The sequence below is a fragment of the Anolis sagrei genome, chromosome 2, assembly GCF_037176765.1.
Source record: "Anolis sagrei isolate rAnoSag1 chromosome 2, rAnoSag1.mat, whole genome shotgun sequence".
Lineage (NCBI taxonomy): Eukaryota > Metazoa > Chordata > Lepidosauria > Squamata > Dactyloidae > Anolis > Anolis sagrei.
The window spans coordinates 147,322,599-147,338,393 of record NC_090022.1 but is presented as its reverse complement, the minus strand read 5'-3'; the positions used below and the strand labels follow the sequence as shown (position 1 = coordinate 147,338,393).

General features: G+C 42.2%; 1 protein-coding gene across 3 annotated transcripts in view; it reads left to right on the top strand.

Moving 5' to 3' along the window:
• The window catches only part of ATP13A1 (ATPase 13A1), a 44,969-nt gene that overhangs the window by 21,131 nt on the left and 8,043 nt on the right, over window positions 1-15,795 (top strand). For 2 of the 3 annotated variants that reach the window (XM_060763852.2, XM_067463945.1), the window contains 12 exons: window positions 397-523; window positions 1,222-1,359; window positions 2,660-2,780; window positions 3,804-3,961; window positions 5,743-5,918; window positions 7,062-7,172; window positions 7,724-7,849; window positions 8,881-8,989; window positions 9,276-9,475; window positions 11,084-11,180; window positions 13,862-14,046; window positions 14,519-14,593. In XM_060763852.2, the coding sequence (XP_060619835.2) occupies window positions 397-523; window positions 1,222-1,359; window positions 2,660-2,780; window positions 3,804-3,961; window positions 5,743-5,918; window positions 7,062-7,172; window positions 7,724-7,849; window positions 8,881-8,989; window positions 9,276-9,475; window positions 11,084-11,180; window positions 13,862-14,046; window positions 14,519-14,593 (1,623 nt within the window). The remainder of the gene's footprint in view (window positions 1-396; window positions 524-1,221; window positions 1,360-2,659; window positions 2,781-3,803; window positions 3,962-5,742; window positions 5,919-7,061; window positions 7,173-7,723; window positions 7,850-8,880; window positions 8,990-9,275; window positions 9,476-11,083; window positions 11,181-13,861; window positions 14,047-14,518; window positions 14,594-15,795) is intronic. The other variant, XM_060763853.2, reaches the window with a different exon arrangement.

The window sequence follows — 15,795 nt, the reverse complement described above, 5'->3', positions numbered from 1 at the left end:
CTCTACATCTCGTGGTACCAGAGTGCAGTCTGTTCAGCGGTTTCCAAGTCACCCAATCTTCTGTGTGCCCAGGAGGGAGTTTCTCATCAGAACCTCTGATTGAGGTTCTGGGTTTTAACCTGCCACTTTTGGACTCTCTCTTGATGAGATTTTCCTGCTAGTATCTCTGTAGATCTTAGAAAGCTTCCCAAAGGCTATCAAGTGGGGCAATAACAACTAAACATGTATGATTTCACAGCAAGCTTATTTCCAGAGAGGGTATAGCTGCACATCACAAGTATTGAATCTGAGTCAAAGCTGGTAATATGTACTTATGTCCCCCATTCTCTCAAAAGCCCCTCAGAGGATAGGTCATTGTTGCTTCCCAATAAGAGCTCTCCCTTCCTTCCCTTTTAGGGGAAACTTCTGCGTACAATCCTATTTGGTGTTAAACGAGTGACAGCCAACAACTTGGAAACTTTCATCTTCATTCTTTTTTTGCTTGTCTTTGCCATTGCTGCTGCAGCATATGTGTGGATTGAAGGTAATAATTAATGTTTTTGAATTTGGGGTGCTTAAAATGGAGTGAAATGGCAGCCATTTTTACATGCTGTTTTACTGTGTAAGCCTCTCTGCGGAGAGGCTGTGATGGCCAATTTTAATAAGAGCAGGGAGGTTTTGATAGTAAGTCCATATTAAAAATGTCTGCCAAATTCTTTTTCCCCTCAAGCATTGAAAATTGTGGGTAGACCACATTGAATTACCCTTGCATGAATTCTTGAACTTTAGACCTTGAAAAAGTTTGCTTTCAAACATAGAAGAATAGCTGCTTGCCCTTAAAACAGCACATGCTGTTTTTTGCACATGCCCTTTCATTGTGCATGTGCATAAATCCCTATTCTTGGTGTGTTTCCTCCAAGAGCAAGGAATTTCTGCTTAATTTCCCTATCTTAGATGAGTCTTATATTGTATTCGTTTCCAGTACAAGCAGAGAAGGAGAAGTAATACTTGCTTACACTGCATTGGGAGGTGGCAAGGGTTGGACAGAAAATTCCACAGAAATTAAGTAGATAGCCTTTTCTGTTTGCGAGGGTCTAGTAATGACAGATGTGCTTTACAGTTCAGGGTTCTTCAGTGGCAAATTAGTGTACCCTAGAAAACTGTTTGAGGTTTGTGGCTCTGATTCCTCCTCTGCTTTCTCCTACTCCTTCTTTGACTTGTGTTTCTGCTTCTTTTTCCAAGGCACCAAGGATCCCACTAGGAACCGCTACAAGCTTTTTCTGGAATGCACTTTAATCCTCACCTCGGTTGTCCCACCAGAACTTCCTATTGAGCTGTCTTTGGCAGTCAACACCTCACTCATCGCTCTTGCCAAATTATGTAAGTAGCAGACACACCTTCTTAAGGGGTGAGATTGCATGCTTCAGTATTGTAGAGTGAAGAATTGGTGACATTTTTTAAGTTCTGAGAATTACCCTTCTTTTGCTTTGTAGCCCTCTATCCTGGGCATTTCTGTAGTATTTCTTCCATTTGGTGCAGAATATTATGACATGCGACATCTGAATTCTGAAACCTTAAGTAAACCACAACACACAGTATTGGTTATATAACAGCCTTAAGTAAACGTAGCAGTTTTGCAATAGTCACCTAGCTTCTTCCCCCATCCCCCAAATAGGCAGTTCAGATCTTGTGCTGATCTCTTTGCAATTTTTTAATGAACCCCAGACCACTTGGGAAAATCACACTTTCCTTTAGGTCAGTGGTTCCCAGTGTTCTAAAGTCTCTCTATATGGCCATTTTGGTGATACAGAGACTTTAGAACAGTGGTTCTCAACCTATGGGTCCCCAGATGTTTTGGCCTTCAACTCCAGGAATCCTAACAGCTTGTAAACTGGCTGAGATTTCTGGGAATTGTTGACCAAAACACTAAGGACCCACAGGTTGAGAACCACTGCTTTAGGTGGAGTCAAAACCATCCATAGGGTTGAAGACAATTTATTCACTTGGCCAACTTGAGGGTTGTATATCTAAGAGGACATGGCCTAAAACAGGTGTTCTCAATTTTTGAAAGCTGTGGAGCCTTTTTGAAGGAAACATTTCTTGTGGAGCCCCAAGAAACTTTTGGACACAGGGGCTGCATTGCATTTTAAAATTTGACAGATGGGCTGGGCCAGTGGCAGATGGATGGAGAATATGTGTGTGAATTCATTGGGGGGGGGGGGGATGAACTCATTCCTATGTACACTGCACATATCTTGTTTGTAGTGCAGAAAGAATAAAGAACAATACAATGTTTAAAATGAACAACAATTTTAACCAACATAAGTTTATGTTGGTTAAAATTGTTATTCATTTTAAACATTGTATTTTCCTGCATGGCCCCTCGGGTCTTCCACTGAAATACCGTTAAGTTTAACAGTATTTCAGTGGAAGACCCCAGGGGCCATGCAGGAAAAGCACAATCAAAGCATTCCCAACAGATGGCCACCCGGCCTTTGTAACGATGATGATGATGATGATGATGATGATGATGATGATGATAGCAGCAGAAACCCCAGTGCTACCCAGACCTACCCCATTTTGCCATGCAGTAAAAACATGTGAGATAAGGTGATAGTAGTATTAAGAACCAGAAAATGTAGACTGCTAGTATTGAATGGTTCTCTTTCTTTTCTTTCAGATGTTTATTGCACGGAACCATTTCGTATCCCATTTGCAGGCAAGGTCCAGATTTGCTGCTTTGACAAAACTGGCACACTCACCAGTGACAACCTGGTAGTGAGGGGTGTAGCTGGACTCCGGTAAGTCTTGGGTGAGAGAATAAACAGTTTGGGGAAGGGAAACTTCGTCTTTAATCTTTTGACGTAAGCACATGTACATTTTTCCATCCCTTTTATTTATTTAGAACATTTGTATCCCATCCTATTCTTGACTTCTGAAGAGGAACACAGGGCAGCTTCCAACAATATAAAAACACCAATAAAATACTCAATTACATAAAATTATAATAAATATACATTTAAAAACACTTAAAACAGTTATATCCAAAGGTAGTACTATAGATAATCCACACAAGATGTATGTTTACATCTTGTGTCAAGGTGAAAGCAATTAAATGAGCCAGAATTTCTGTACAAAAATTTCACAAAGATCCAACTAATTTGGTTCCTTTTATAAAATGCTGGTTCAGACATATTTGCCTTGTACAATAGTGTCACTTGGCCTTGGTTGTTTGTCTGTTTCATTCCTAGCCCATAGCTAGATTTGTATTAGAAGAATAGGAAAAACTGAAAATTGGAATATTGGAAAGAATACTTGATCAACTGTTTTGCTACATTTGATGTCTTTTTGAAATATGGACTAATAGCCTACATAAATTTTAAAAACAAATGCAAACCACCCCCATGAAATGGTCCCTGATTTGGAATTAGTTGCCTGGTGAGATTGATTGATCAGGTTCCCATTCACTGGAAACTTTGGTTTCAAAAAAAGACACAATTAATTGTCTTAACAAAACTCTTCTCTGATTTTTTACTCATATCATAAATCATCATTCAGAGCAGTGCTACTGAAAAGTTATGGTTCGTGGACTGATGTCAATCATTGTGAGCCATTGGCTACCAGTCTCTGCTGAATTTCCAGCAAAGAAAGAAACTGTTGCAGTGGGCACAAATATGGTGCTGGTCTTTTTCACATTGTGAAGAAGTAATAGCCAATTTTCCACATCAGATAGCCCAAGAAGCACTGGTTTAGAGAACTGGAAATAGGATATCTGAATGCAGCCCCTATTGAAAACTGAATGTGAATTTTTGCTCTTGTTGCAGAGATGGGAAAGATGTGACCCCTGTGTCAGACATTCCTATTGAGACGCACCGGGTCATTGCCACCTGCCACTCCCTGATGCAGCTGGATGATGGGTCCCTGGTGGGTGACCCTCTAGAAAAGGCCATGTTAACTGCTGTGGAATGGACTGTGACCAAAGGTAGGCTTGCTTAGCATCCAAGGGTAAAATGGCTTCTTCCCAATTTTCTCCTACAAGCTCATATGCTTATTGAAACCAGAGTTGTGAAATTAAGTTTTTGAGGGGAGCAGCTAGCTGAGAAAAAGCCCTAGTTTCTCATGCCCATTCTGTTGAATAGAGTCATGTGCCTTTGTCAGTGATATGAGTGCAGTAGATGAACCACTTGAAATGCTTTCAGAGTCTCACTCTGAGATGGTGTGTTGTTCTCCTGTGAGTCATACCTGTCAGTGGAAAGAACTTTGGTGAGTTATCACTATGTGAATAGATTTTTAAAAGATGAATTAAAATTTCAAAGTCTTTGTAAGATAGATGAAAAGAAAGCTAGTTAGATCATTTGGACAATTCCATAAATATCTGGAACAGAAGCATGATCACTGAGCAGCAGGGTTTTTACTGTATTTACTTGAGTTGAATGTGCCATAGGGTGTAATGTGCACCTCAATTTTGAAGGTGCATATTATTGTCTTAAGTCCTGCACCAAGTTGGGGACCGTGGAATTCTGATGAAGAGGTGTGACTTTCCCTTACCCATCAGTCGTTTTGCCCCCTGCCTCCCTGATGATAGGCCCAATGCAGGTAAGGGTAAGGTGCACCTCGTGTCCCTTGCCCAGTCTTCCATGGTGTCCAGTTGTCTTCCTTCACAAGACCTTCAAAACCATGAGGCCAATCTGGAAGCCTCTGACCCTCCGAGTTCACCAGCCTCCACTTGATAGAGGAGCATAGCTTCCCCTTGCCTGTCAGCCATTCTGCTCCCTGCCTTGTGAGAGCTGACAGCAAAGTGGAACCTGCACTTCTCAGTCAGGGCAGGGCTTCCAAATCGGACTTCTTTACAAGGCCTTCAACTGCCTTGTACAAGGCCTTCAACTGCCCCCACCCCCCTCAGTTTTAAAGGCCTTGTGAAGAAAGCCTTCAGGCCAAGGCTGGTGAACTTGCCTTGGCCTGACAGAAGGGCACAGCTTCAGCTTGATGCAGGGGAACAATTCTAATGCGCCATCGAATCTATAACTCACCTCAATTTTGACTATGTAATTTATCTTTAAAAAGGTGCGCATTAGACTTGAATAATTGTGGTAGTTTGTATTAATGTTTTCTAAAGCCTGGAATTTAAGCTTGAGAATGAAGAGTCAAGCTTTGTAGGTATTTTTGAATGTCTTGAAAGCAGGTGCTTCATGGTGCCCTACATGGGCTAACTAATCTCTGCACCTATCTTTCAGTTATTGTTAGCCTCTCATCTCCCCATCAAGCTCTTTGTATCAGTCACCCTTCTGTTCTCTAACCAAAGGGGCTGTTCAAATTGTCCTTTTTACTTGTTTATCAAACATGTCAGGGTGTGATATGTTTTTTTCCCTTCAAACCACATTAATTCCCCTACCAGAAACTCCCTCTTTTTCCCTTAAATTTCTGATCTTGAGTGTTTCTGCATTTCTAATTGTGCATAAACAAAGACATTTTATTCTATGAAGACTTTTAGTTTTGCTTCTTGTTTTCTTCAACACTGTTGGGACTAATTAGAGATATGTTGTATGTATGAAGAGGTAGCCAAGGCATTTATAATTGTTAAACACCTAGACAGAGATGACTCGCACCCTGCCCCAAAATGTCCCCTGGCTGAGGAACCAAGAAAACTGGTTCTGCCAAATGGTTCCCAGCCTCTGTGCCACCCGCAAGGGGGCCTAGAGGGGAAGATTGCTGCTTGTGGTGCTGTTGAACCCTTTCAGGATTTCCCGATCTCTTTGTTTCCAGATGAGAAAGTTTTCCCCCGAAGTATTAAAACTCAGGGACTGAAAATTCACCAGCGCTTTCATTTTGCCAGTGCCCTGAAAAGAATGTCGGTCCTGGCTTCCTACGAGAAGGTCGGCTCCACTGAACTGTGCTACATTGCAACGGTGAAGGGGGCCCCGGAGATGCTTCACGGAATGGTGAGTGGAGTGGGTCAAGTGGGATGAGTTTTCCTTCCCCGGTTGAACATGTCTGCCATCTTCACCCTGGCATAGGAATTAGCCTGTGCTTAAGCACTTGCAGGGTTGGCCATGGCAAAACCAATGCCCTAGTATTTAGGACCCTTGAAGTCCCATATCACACTATGACTGACCTTGGTCCCAGGTTGGCCTAGTCATAGTTTGACACCTCATCCTCCAAATTAGGGAGGGTATGATAAACATGCTGAAGATAGGCTGTAGGAACTGCAGATCCTTCATATAATATAAATTTTACTTAACCTGAGTAGCTCGTATTAACTACCTTCAGAGGACATAGCAATCACTTTGATTATTCTTTTTTATATGGTCTATTTTTTGAAACAGTACTGGACCATTGCTTAGCGCTGCTGTTAAACAGGTCTTTGTCAAATGTATAGGTGCTCCTGGGTAAGAACTTCTCCAGCATCACAGCCCACAGTAGACAGTGCAATGCCCCTGGCAGGAGGAACAAAATAAAGGATGTTATATCCTGTTGGTTTTCTTCAAGCATCGAGTAATAGGAAGTACGTTGTAATATGCTGATACATATTTGGATGCACAGTTTTTTGTTACAATTAAAGCTTCAAATCTTTTTTTATTTTTTTGCAAAAAGCCATACCTATAAGGTGGTATAAATGGGAGGAACCATTGAGCTCCAAATTGGAAAAATACCCACTGACAAAATTCAGTAAACACACCCTATATAATTGTCCACAGATGGCCTGTTAAGTCATACTTTCACTGTGTGATGAGCTGTTCAGAGGAGAAAGATCAGAAAACTGTCACCTAGAGCACGAACCATTGTTTTCAATTTGATTGGAATACACTTTCCATTGCCCTGCAGCCATTTTGGTGTTTTTTTTTTTAAAAAAATGCTAGGCTAATCTCCATTACTTAATGGTGCAGCTCATAGGTTTTCCCCATTTGTCCAGTGAAGGAGTCAGATTACATAATACTGCTTGGACTCAATTATGCAGACAGTAATTTAGCATTCGGATCCCTTGTCCTTCACAGTGCAATGGATTTCATTTTGTTTTTATCTTCTAAGTATACTTTCCAGATTCTGTAATGACTGTCCCATTTTCTCTTTCTGTTCTTGTGCAGTTCTCTCAGTGCCCAAGTAACTACAATGGTATCCACACAGAGATCACCCGGGAAGGAGCCAGGGTCCTGGCACTTGGCTACAAGGAACTGGGGCACCTCACTCATCAGCAGGTAAGATGTGACATTCCCTACTTCCCCCTTTTGCCCTGGGCAAGATGGTTTGTTCCAACAGAAACCTGTTGCCAAGGAGAAAAAAATAGAATCCAGGTCCTGAGAACTCCTTTACATTGTTGTGTGATGGTTAAATGCCTACTGCTTAAACAGAGGAAATGAGAAAATTGAACCTCTTTCTCCTCATCCTATCAAATGCACACAGGTGCAGGATCCCAAATGCTATTTCTTTCTACTGCTTGCCTGAAAAGAGAGCCATATTACCTGTATGGCTCCAAGCCATCCTGCCTTTTTGTCCCAAATATGTTGCAAAAGCCTCTTCTCTTTAGTATGTAAGGGAAGAGCCTTCCGAGTTCACAATTTGCATACATATAAAGTAAACATTTCTGATTTGCTGCCATTAAAGCTATACGAGTTCCTGGATTTTGTTGTCCGTTAGCTTAGGGTTTGGATTGTAGTCATGATGTAAACTTCTATAGGGAATTGTTTAGATGAGACAACTAACTTTCAATGGCTGTGTTCTCTTGTTCTTTCTTCTTTTCCATCCAAAGGCACGAGAGATAAAGCGGGAAGCCCTTGAATGTGATCTGCGGTTTGTGGGCTTCATTGTGGTCTCTTGCCCCCTCAAAGTGGACTCCAAGCCAGTTATCCGTGAAATCTTGAATGCCTCTCATCATGTGAGTGAAACCAATGAAAGTTGTTGGAATTGCAGACATTGAAGTTCTGAGCAATCGGAGAGCGTGACTCATGTTCACCGGTTCTCAGATTTTTAATTTCCTTCTCCCATTTTCCTAGAGTCTTCACTTTCTTTTCTAGTGGCTAGTCTTTCTTTGTATAGTAAGCCAAAGTATAGCTTTAATGGCATATATGGCCATGATACAGTTACTGTGATATGACTGCAGGCAAGAAAACATCAGTGGCACAGTTTTCCTGCATGACACTCATCTTTGTTTGAAGCATGAAAGGTCATGTCATTCATATTTACAAGGAAATTATCTTCGGAAGCAGAGAGGAAAGATGAGTATAACCCAATGGTGCTCAATCTGTGGGTCTCCAGATGTTTTGGCCTTAACTTCCAGAAATCCTAACTGCTGGTAAACTGGTTGGGGTTTCTGGGAGTTGTAGGCCAAAACACCTGGAGACCCACAGGTTGAGAACCACTGGTATAAACAGTACTGTTAGAAGTGTTCAGTAGTGTAGGCCATACAAATGCTTCCAAAAGGAAGCAAAAATTCCAGCTTTTCTGATGTACAGTGTCCTTTACACTTGCTTTTAAGAACAAATCCAACACAAATGGTATTGGGAAGGAGTACAGTCATCCCTCCACATTGGCAGTTTCAACCTTTGTGGATTTGATAATTCATGGATATGATTCAAAAATGTCCTCTCTAGGAATCTCAAGGTTCTCCAGTGTGACTCTATGCTCGAGGGCTAAGAGACTCCTAGGAATCTCTTAAAACACCCAGTGCTATTTTATGGTCAGGTTCCAGCAGAAGTCGATCATACAACCATGCTAGAACACCTACAAATTTATAGGGAGGTGTTCTCCCGGGGGTAAAAATAGCCATTTCCTGTGCCACTAATTTTGTGGAATATGGACTGTACTTCTAAAACAGATTTCCAGTATCCCAAGTCCAATTTATGTGATGCACTTTTAAGGTTCAGTGTTAAAAGGACATCCCATAAACCTCTCTTTCCTCCCTCTCAGGTAGTGATGATAACGGGCGACAACCCCCTAACTGCCTGTCATGTGGCCCAGGAGCTGCACTTCACTCAAAAGGAGCAGACACTCATTCTGCAACCACCCAGCAGCAAAGGTACAAAGGCTACAAGGGAGCAGTTGCAACTCTCAGCAGAAAACAGTGGGTTCTAAAAACATGGTGCAGGATTTGTTCTCTGGTAGCATGCGCTGAGGGATGGTGGGAGTTATAATTGAGATAGTAGCATTTGTTATTTTGGGAAAGAGTTGGGTCTGCTGTGGCAGGAGTACATCACATGAAAGAGGAGGCCAGAGTAACTCTCAACATTGGCGGCAGCTCTGCAAAGCAGGCAGCCTTTTTGTACACTCCGCCATCCACTCTTAGCTAAATCTCTCTCTTCCAGGTTCCAGCTGGCAGTGGCAGTCCATCAGTGGCTCCGTCATGCTCCCAATCATCCCGCCATCTCTGCAGGAGTTGATCCAGCGCCACAACCTGTGTGTCACAGGGGAGGGCCTTTCTCAACTCCAGGCCACGGACTCCCAGCTCTTGTTAAGGCTCATTCCCCATGTGCAAGTCTTCGCACGTGTTGCACCCAAGCAGAAGGTAAGGGGTGCTAGTCTCATCATCATGATTCTTCATTTCTTGCCATCTCTGTGTTCCAGCTGCACCTCAGTCAATAATTATAGTTATATTCAGCCATTGTGGGTAGAACAAGGATTATTCCCTGAGCACTAGAGAAAAGCAATCTTTTTCATGTTAGGGGAGGTATGAAAGGGAACAGAAGTAATCTACATGGACCAAATACACTGGTCCCTTATCCCAGAGGAGATTTTAGGATGTTCAGACTTGCAGCAGATGTTGCTCCCCAGCAGAGAAATGTATTCAGTAACCTTCCATCTCACATCTGGTGGCAACATGGGAAAGGGCCTTTTTAGTGGCTGCTCCCAGACTTTGGAACTCCCTCCCAAGAGAGACCAGGATGGTCACATTCCTGCTTGCCTTTCACAAGCAAGTGAAGATATTTACTTGCCATCAGGCTGTTTGGGGGAAAGGATGGGAGGCACACTGCTGGGGGGAGTGTATGAGGAGTTTAGTTTGAAATGCAATTTTAATTGTACAAGTATTTTATTGTGTCTTAACTGATTCTTAACTGACATCCATTACCCAACAGTTAATCGTTTTTAGATTGTTTTTAATTTGCATTGAATTTTGCTACTGTTAACCGCTTTGAGTCGCCTAAGGGTGGAGAAAAGCGATATATAAATGAAGTAAGTAAATAAATAAATAAATAAATAAATTTGTGCTTGCTGTTTTTAAATTTATTTGGTTGTGTCATGTAATTGGGAGCTACCTTCAGTCCTCATGGAGACAAGGGTGGGATAGAAATAAAGATGATGATGATGATGATGATCATCATCTGCCATTATAGCTCCTGGGAATGCAAGCCACACTGCACTTTTTCTAAAATTGCCGTTGTTGTTTTAATAAATAATAATAAATATTAATAAAACTTTATTTGTATACTGCCCTATCTCCTCAGGGCAGTTTCCAACATATAAGGCAAACATTCAATAGCCAGAAAGAAAACCATACAGACAAATTTCATCAAAATAAACACATTCGACAATATAACACAACCTAATTTAACTTAAAGAACAAAATAACAACATCTAAAAGCATGATAAAATACCAAAATCCTATTAAACACACTAAAAAAATTGAAACCCATTCCATTGTAGCTCCATCAGTATAAGTTCAACAAACCCATGGCCAGGATTACAAAATGAACGTAGCCAACTATAAAAATTTAGTTGGGATATTGCTGCTGTGTGCCATTGGTCATACAACACTCAACTGACAAATTGGGAAAATGCCATGCAGATAGATGTACAGAGTTTTGTACAATTGTTAGGAGGACTCATGACTTTCTGCTAAATCAGTATCATTTCTCGTATTTCTGATGCCTGAATGTGCTAAATTCCACCTCCTTTTTTCCTACCAACAGTGAGCCTCAAAATTGCTTAATTTAAGAGGCTAACTAACTAGCTGTTGTTGCTCATTTTCCTCTGATTGCTAATGTGGAATGAGGAGATAGTAGATGCCATGTAGTTAAAACCTAATTGGGTGTTAAGATGAGCAGTGCAATGAGAGTGTCGGTTCACAGAGAGCATTGCAGTGCCCCTCCCATGGCTATGAATTTTCCCATTGCAGGAGTTTGTGATCACAACACTGAAGGGGCTTGGCTATGTAACACTGATGTGTGGCGATGGGACCAATGACGTGGGGGCTCTGAAGCATGCTGATGTGGGTGAGTTTTTACTTCACTAAAAAAGATGCCCTGATTAATCAGAGCTTGGATTGTAACAACTTGTTGTTTATAAAACTTGTTTACAAAAAGGGGGCTTCGGTAGTAAACACCAAAACATGGAGGCATTTTCCTATCTCTCACAGACAGGACTATGCCATATATACTTATGTAGATAAGTCGACCCTGGTTTTGGAGGACTTTTTTTTCACTGACATTCCTGAACTTATACATGACTGGCATATATCTGGGATTGCCTAGGTGTCAAAGGGGCCTGCTTTCTCCCTTCTCCAGCATCCTACATACATACTTTGATTTTTGTATAGATAGGCAGGTAGGTAGATTATAATTAAATACAGTACATCTTCCAAAGGAATAGTACTTTTTTCTTAAAATGGGAGTACTTTGTTATGATTGATACCAAATGCAAAGAACTCACATTACTTGTTATTTATTTTAGGGTTTTTTAATGCATTGAAGCTAGTGAAGCAGTCTTTTAAAAACACATTCTAGATTTTTCAGTGATAACATGTGTGTTATTTGTAAAAAATTTAGAGCCATTTTACTTCTCATGCAGGAGGAAATACTGTGGAAGGTTGATTATTCTCTACAGCTTTTAAAACTTATATATGCTGTCTAACCAAAACTATCTGTTTGATTATTATTATTATTATTATTATTAACTTTATTCTTATATCCTGCCACCATCTCCCCAAAGAGACTTGGGCTGGCTTACAGACCGCACAAAGTGCAAAACAAAAGAGCGAGCACAATATAAAATACAATAAAACACATGCACATATAAAAACATCAACTCAGTGTTTTGAGACTTTGATCTTCTCCTTTACACCTATTTATTATTTACATGTTTGTGCAGATTTAACAAAGTGGTTGATGAAAAACAAATCAATTCTAGTTTACCCAAATTAACCTCGTTCTTAAAATTGTCAGCATCTAGGAGTTGTGTTCATGCTTTTTGATCTCAGTGAAATGGTACCATGTCTTCACACATTTTTCTTCATTCTACCTGCCTTCTCTTAAATTTGATAGGGCTTTTAGGTAAAATCACCAGACTAGTGATTCTTTCCTTTTCTAGATTCCATTATAGGATTTTGCCAGTATGCATAGCAGGTTTATAGACTATGCTCCTGCCTTCCTGTTCCCTTTGGAACAGGAATGTGTTGTTGAAACAAAACCTGCCACTGACAACAGGTCACCTGACAGTTCCTAGTGCAGTGTTTCTCAACCTGGGGGTCGGGACCCCTGAGGGGGTCGCGAAGGGGTGTCAGAGGGGTCGCCAAAGACCATAAGAAAACATTTTCTGATGGTCATGGGGATTCTATGTGGGAAGTTTGAGCCAATTCTATCGGTGGAGTTCAGAATGTTATTTGATTGTAATGAACTGTAAATCCCAGCAACTACAACTCCCAAATGTCAAGATCTATTTTCCCCAGACTCCACCAGTGATCACATTTGGGCCAAGTTTGGTCCAGATCTACCATTGCCTGAGTCCACAGTGCTCTCTGGATATAGGTGAACTACAACTCCTAAACTCAAGGTCAATGCCCATCAAACCCTTCCAGTGTTTTCCATTTTCACCTCACTACCTCTGAGGATGCTTGCCATAGATGCAGGCGAAACGTCAGGAGAAATGCCTCTAGAACATGGCTCTATAGCCCGAAAAAACCCACAAGAACCTTGTTTTCCATTTGTCAGGGGAGCCAAGTTTGGTTCAAATCCATCACTGATGGAGTTCAGAATGCTCTTTGATTATAAGTGAACCATAAATCCCAGCAACTACAACTCCCAAATTACAAAATCAATCCTCCCCCAACCCCACTAGCATTCACATTTGGGTGTATTGGGTGTTTGGTCCAGTGAATGAAAATGCATCCTTCATATCAGATATTTACATTATGATTTATAACAGTAGTAATATGACTGCATATGGCCTGCATCAATAGGAGCATAGTGTCTAGATCTAAGGAAGTAATGCTACCCCTCTATTCTGCTTTGGTTAGACCACATCTGGAATATTGTGTCCAATTCTGGGCACCAAAATTCAAGAGAGATATTGACAAGCTGGAATGTGTCCAGAGGAGGGCGACTAAAATGATCAAGGGTCTGGAGAACAAGCCCTATGAGGAGCGGCTTAGGGAACTGGGCATGTTTAGCCTGAAGAAGAGAAGGCTGAGAGGAGATATGATAGCCCTGTATAAATATGTGAGAGGAAGCCACAGGGAGGAGGGAGCAAGCTTGTTTTCTGCTTCCTTGGAGACTAGGACACGGAACAATGGCTTCAAACTACAAGAGAGGAGATTCCATCTGAACATTAGGAAGAACTTTCTGACTGTGAGAGCCGTTCAGCAGTGGAACTCTCTGCCCCGGAGTGTGGTGGAGGCTCCTTCTTTGGAAGCTTTTAAGCAGAGGCTGGATGGCCATTTGTCAGGGGTGATTTGAATGCAATATTTCTGCTTCTTGGCAGGGGGTTGGACTGGATGGCCCATGAGGTCTCCATAGATTCTATGATTCTATGACTGTTATGAAGTAGCAATGAAAACAATATTATGGTTGGGGGTCACCACAACATGAGGAAATGTATTAAGGGGTCACGGCATTAGAAAGGTTGAGAACCACTGTCCTAGTGTGTTCTGTGCCTTCATTGTCATGATCCATTTTTGCAGGAGTGGCCCTGTTAGCCAACGCACCTGAACGAATCCCTGAGCGCAAGAAAAGGCTACGTGATGGCCCTTCTGATGGGAAGCCTGCTTTGCCCTTGCCTGCCATTGGAAGCAACATGAGGCCCACCTCCCGGGCTGCTAAGCACAGGGTCATGTCACACAGAGAGGAGCAGTTAGCCATGCAGCGGGTGAGTTGCTGTCTGTGCCTTAGCATCGTCCACAGCTATTCCACTGTTAGACTGACATGTAGTTCAGAGCTCAGCCTTTCCCCTTGCGAAATACAAAGGCCGGGAGGGAGACAAAAGAGTCTTCTATGGTACCCTTGTACTAGTAGATGTACTAGTAGATTAAACTCGTGTAATAGATTGAATGGAAGCTGCAAGTACTCTACTCCAAACCATCCCACATCCTTAAACTGTCGTATTTACTTGGGTAGAATGCCATCAAATGTAATGCACGCTTCAGTTTTGAAGTTGCACTTTACAAAAAAGGGATTTGCTGCTGAATGTAGTGCACCCAAATTTAGTAGACTTTCACCAGCCTTGTGTGGCTCCCAACTGGCCTTGTTCACAAGTCCTTTAAAACCAAAGGGGAAGGTTTTGACAGCCTCGAGAATGAAGTCAGTTGGTAGGTACATACTCTCTTGCTCACTCTTCTCAGGCTGCCTGCCGGTCTGACTACAGGTCCAATGGCACAGCAGACACGGTTGCATCAGGGAGACAGGCAATGAAACAGGTGAGATGAAAAGGGGCCATACCACTCCATCAGGCCATGCTCTCGGGCTGCTGGGTTGAGGTGAGGAGGTGGAGCTGGGTGAAGTGAGGCAGCTGCTTGAGCAAGTAACTGACCTGACAGGAGAGGGAGAAAGGGGAAGGTGCAGCCCCTTCACATCCCTCAGGGCAGTGTCAAAAATGAACTAGTGAGAGCAGTGAATGTGGCAGGATTACGTGCGTGGTTCTAACACACCATTGAAACTAACGTGCACCTCATTTTTGGTTATGGAATTCAGCCAAAAGCAGTGAGCCTTAGACCCAAGTAAATATGGTAATTTGTAGGAATCATTCAACCCCATAGATGTTGAAAAACTACAAATCCCATCATGCTTCATCATTGTCTAGTCTAGGGCTAATGAGTCTCCCAGTCCCAGGTTAAGAAGTACTTTATCAACCTTCTGCTGTCTCTCCTTTTCAAGGTAGTTTCAAAGTAAGTTTTCATTTAAGACAGGCATGGGCAATTTCCCATCGTAGTCGACTGTGAATACGCACATATGGTAGTTTCTGTGCCTGAGCAGACAGCTTCGGAACCTTCTAGATAGATTTGAAAACTCTGGTGTTTAGCCCCGCCCACTCTCCCCTTGCGAGTATAAGTAGCAGGTGGACGGAGCCACTGCCTCAGTTCTTCTGATCCGTCACTCTGTCAGTAGCAAAAGAACCTTTGCTTACGAATACCTTTTAGGACTGCCTGTTTTTTTGACTGGATTGTCTATCGTATGACCGTCTATCTCCCTTCCTGAGCACGGACTGTTTTCTGGACTCTCTCTTAGTTTACTGATAAATAATCCACTTTCTTGAGGTGAATATGGCGACTCCATCAGTCTTCAAGCGCTGTATTGCTTGTTCAGAGAATGATGGCCATTCTCTCTGCCTTCTCTGCCTGGGAGAGAGCCATTTATCCCAATCCTGCTCTATCTGCCAGGCGTTCACACCCCATACGAGAAAAAAATAGGGTGTATCACCTCAAGGCTGCGCTATATAAGCGAACCTTACTCCCTCCCTCCCAGGCCAAAAGCACCATTAGCGCTTCTGCCCCCTCAGGGAGTAATGATAATAATGACTTAGGAATGAGAGCCGTTGAAAAAATGGCGCCTTTAGCATGAAAGAAGAAGTTGAAGGGTCATGGTGGCTCCAGTGAAACCAGATTAATCCCTCCCAAGAGGG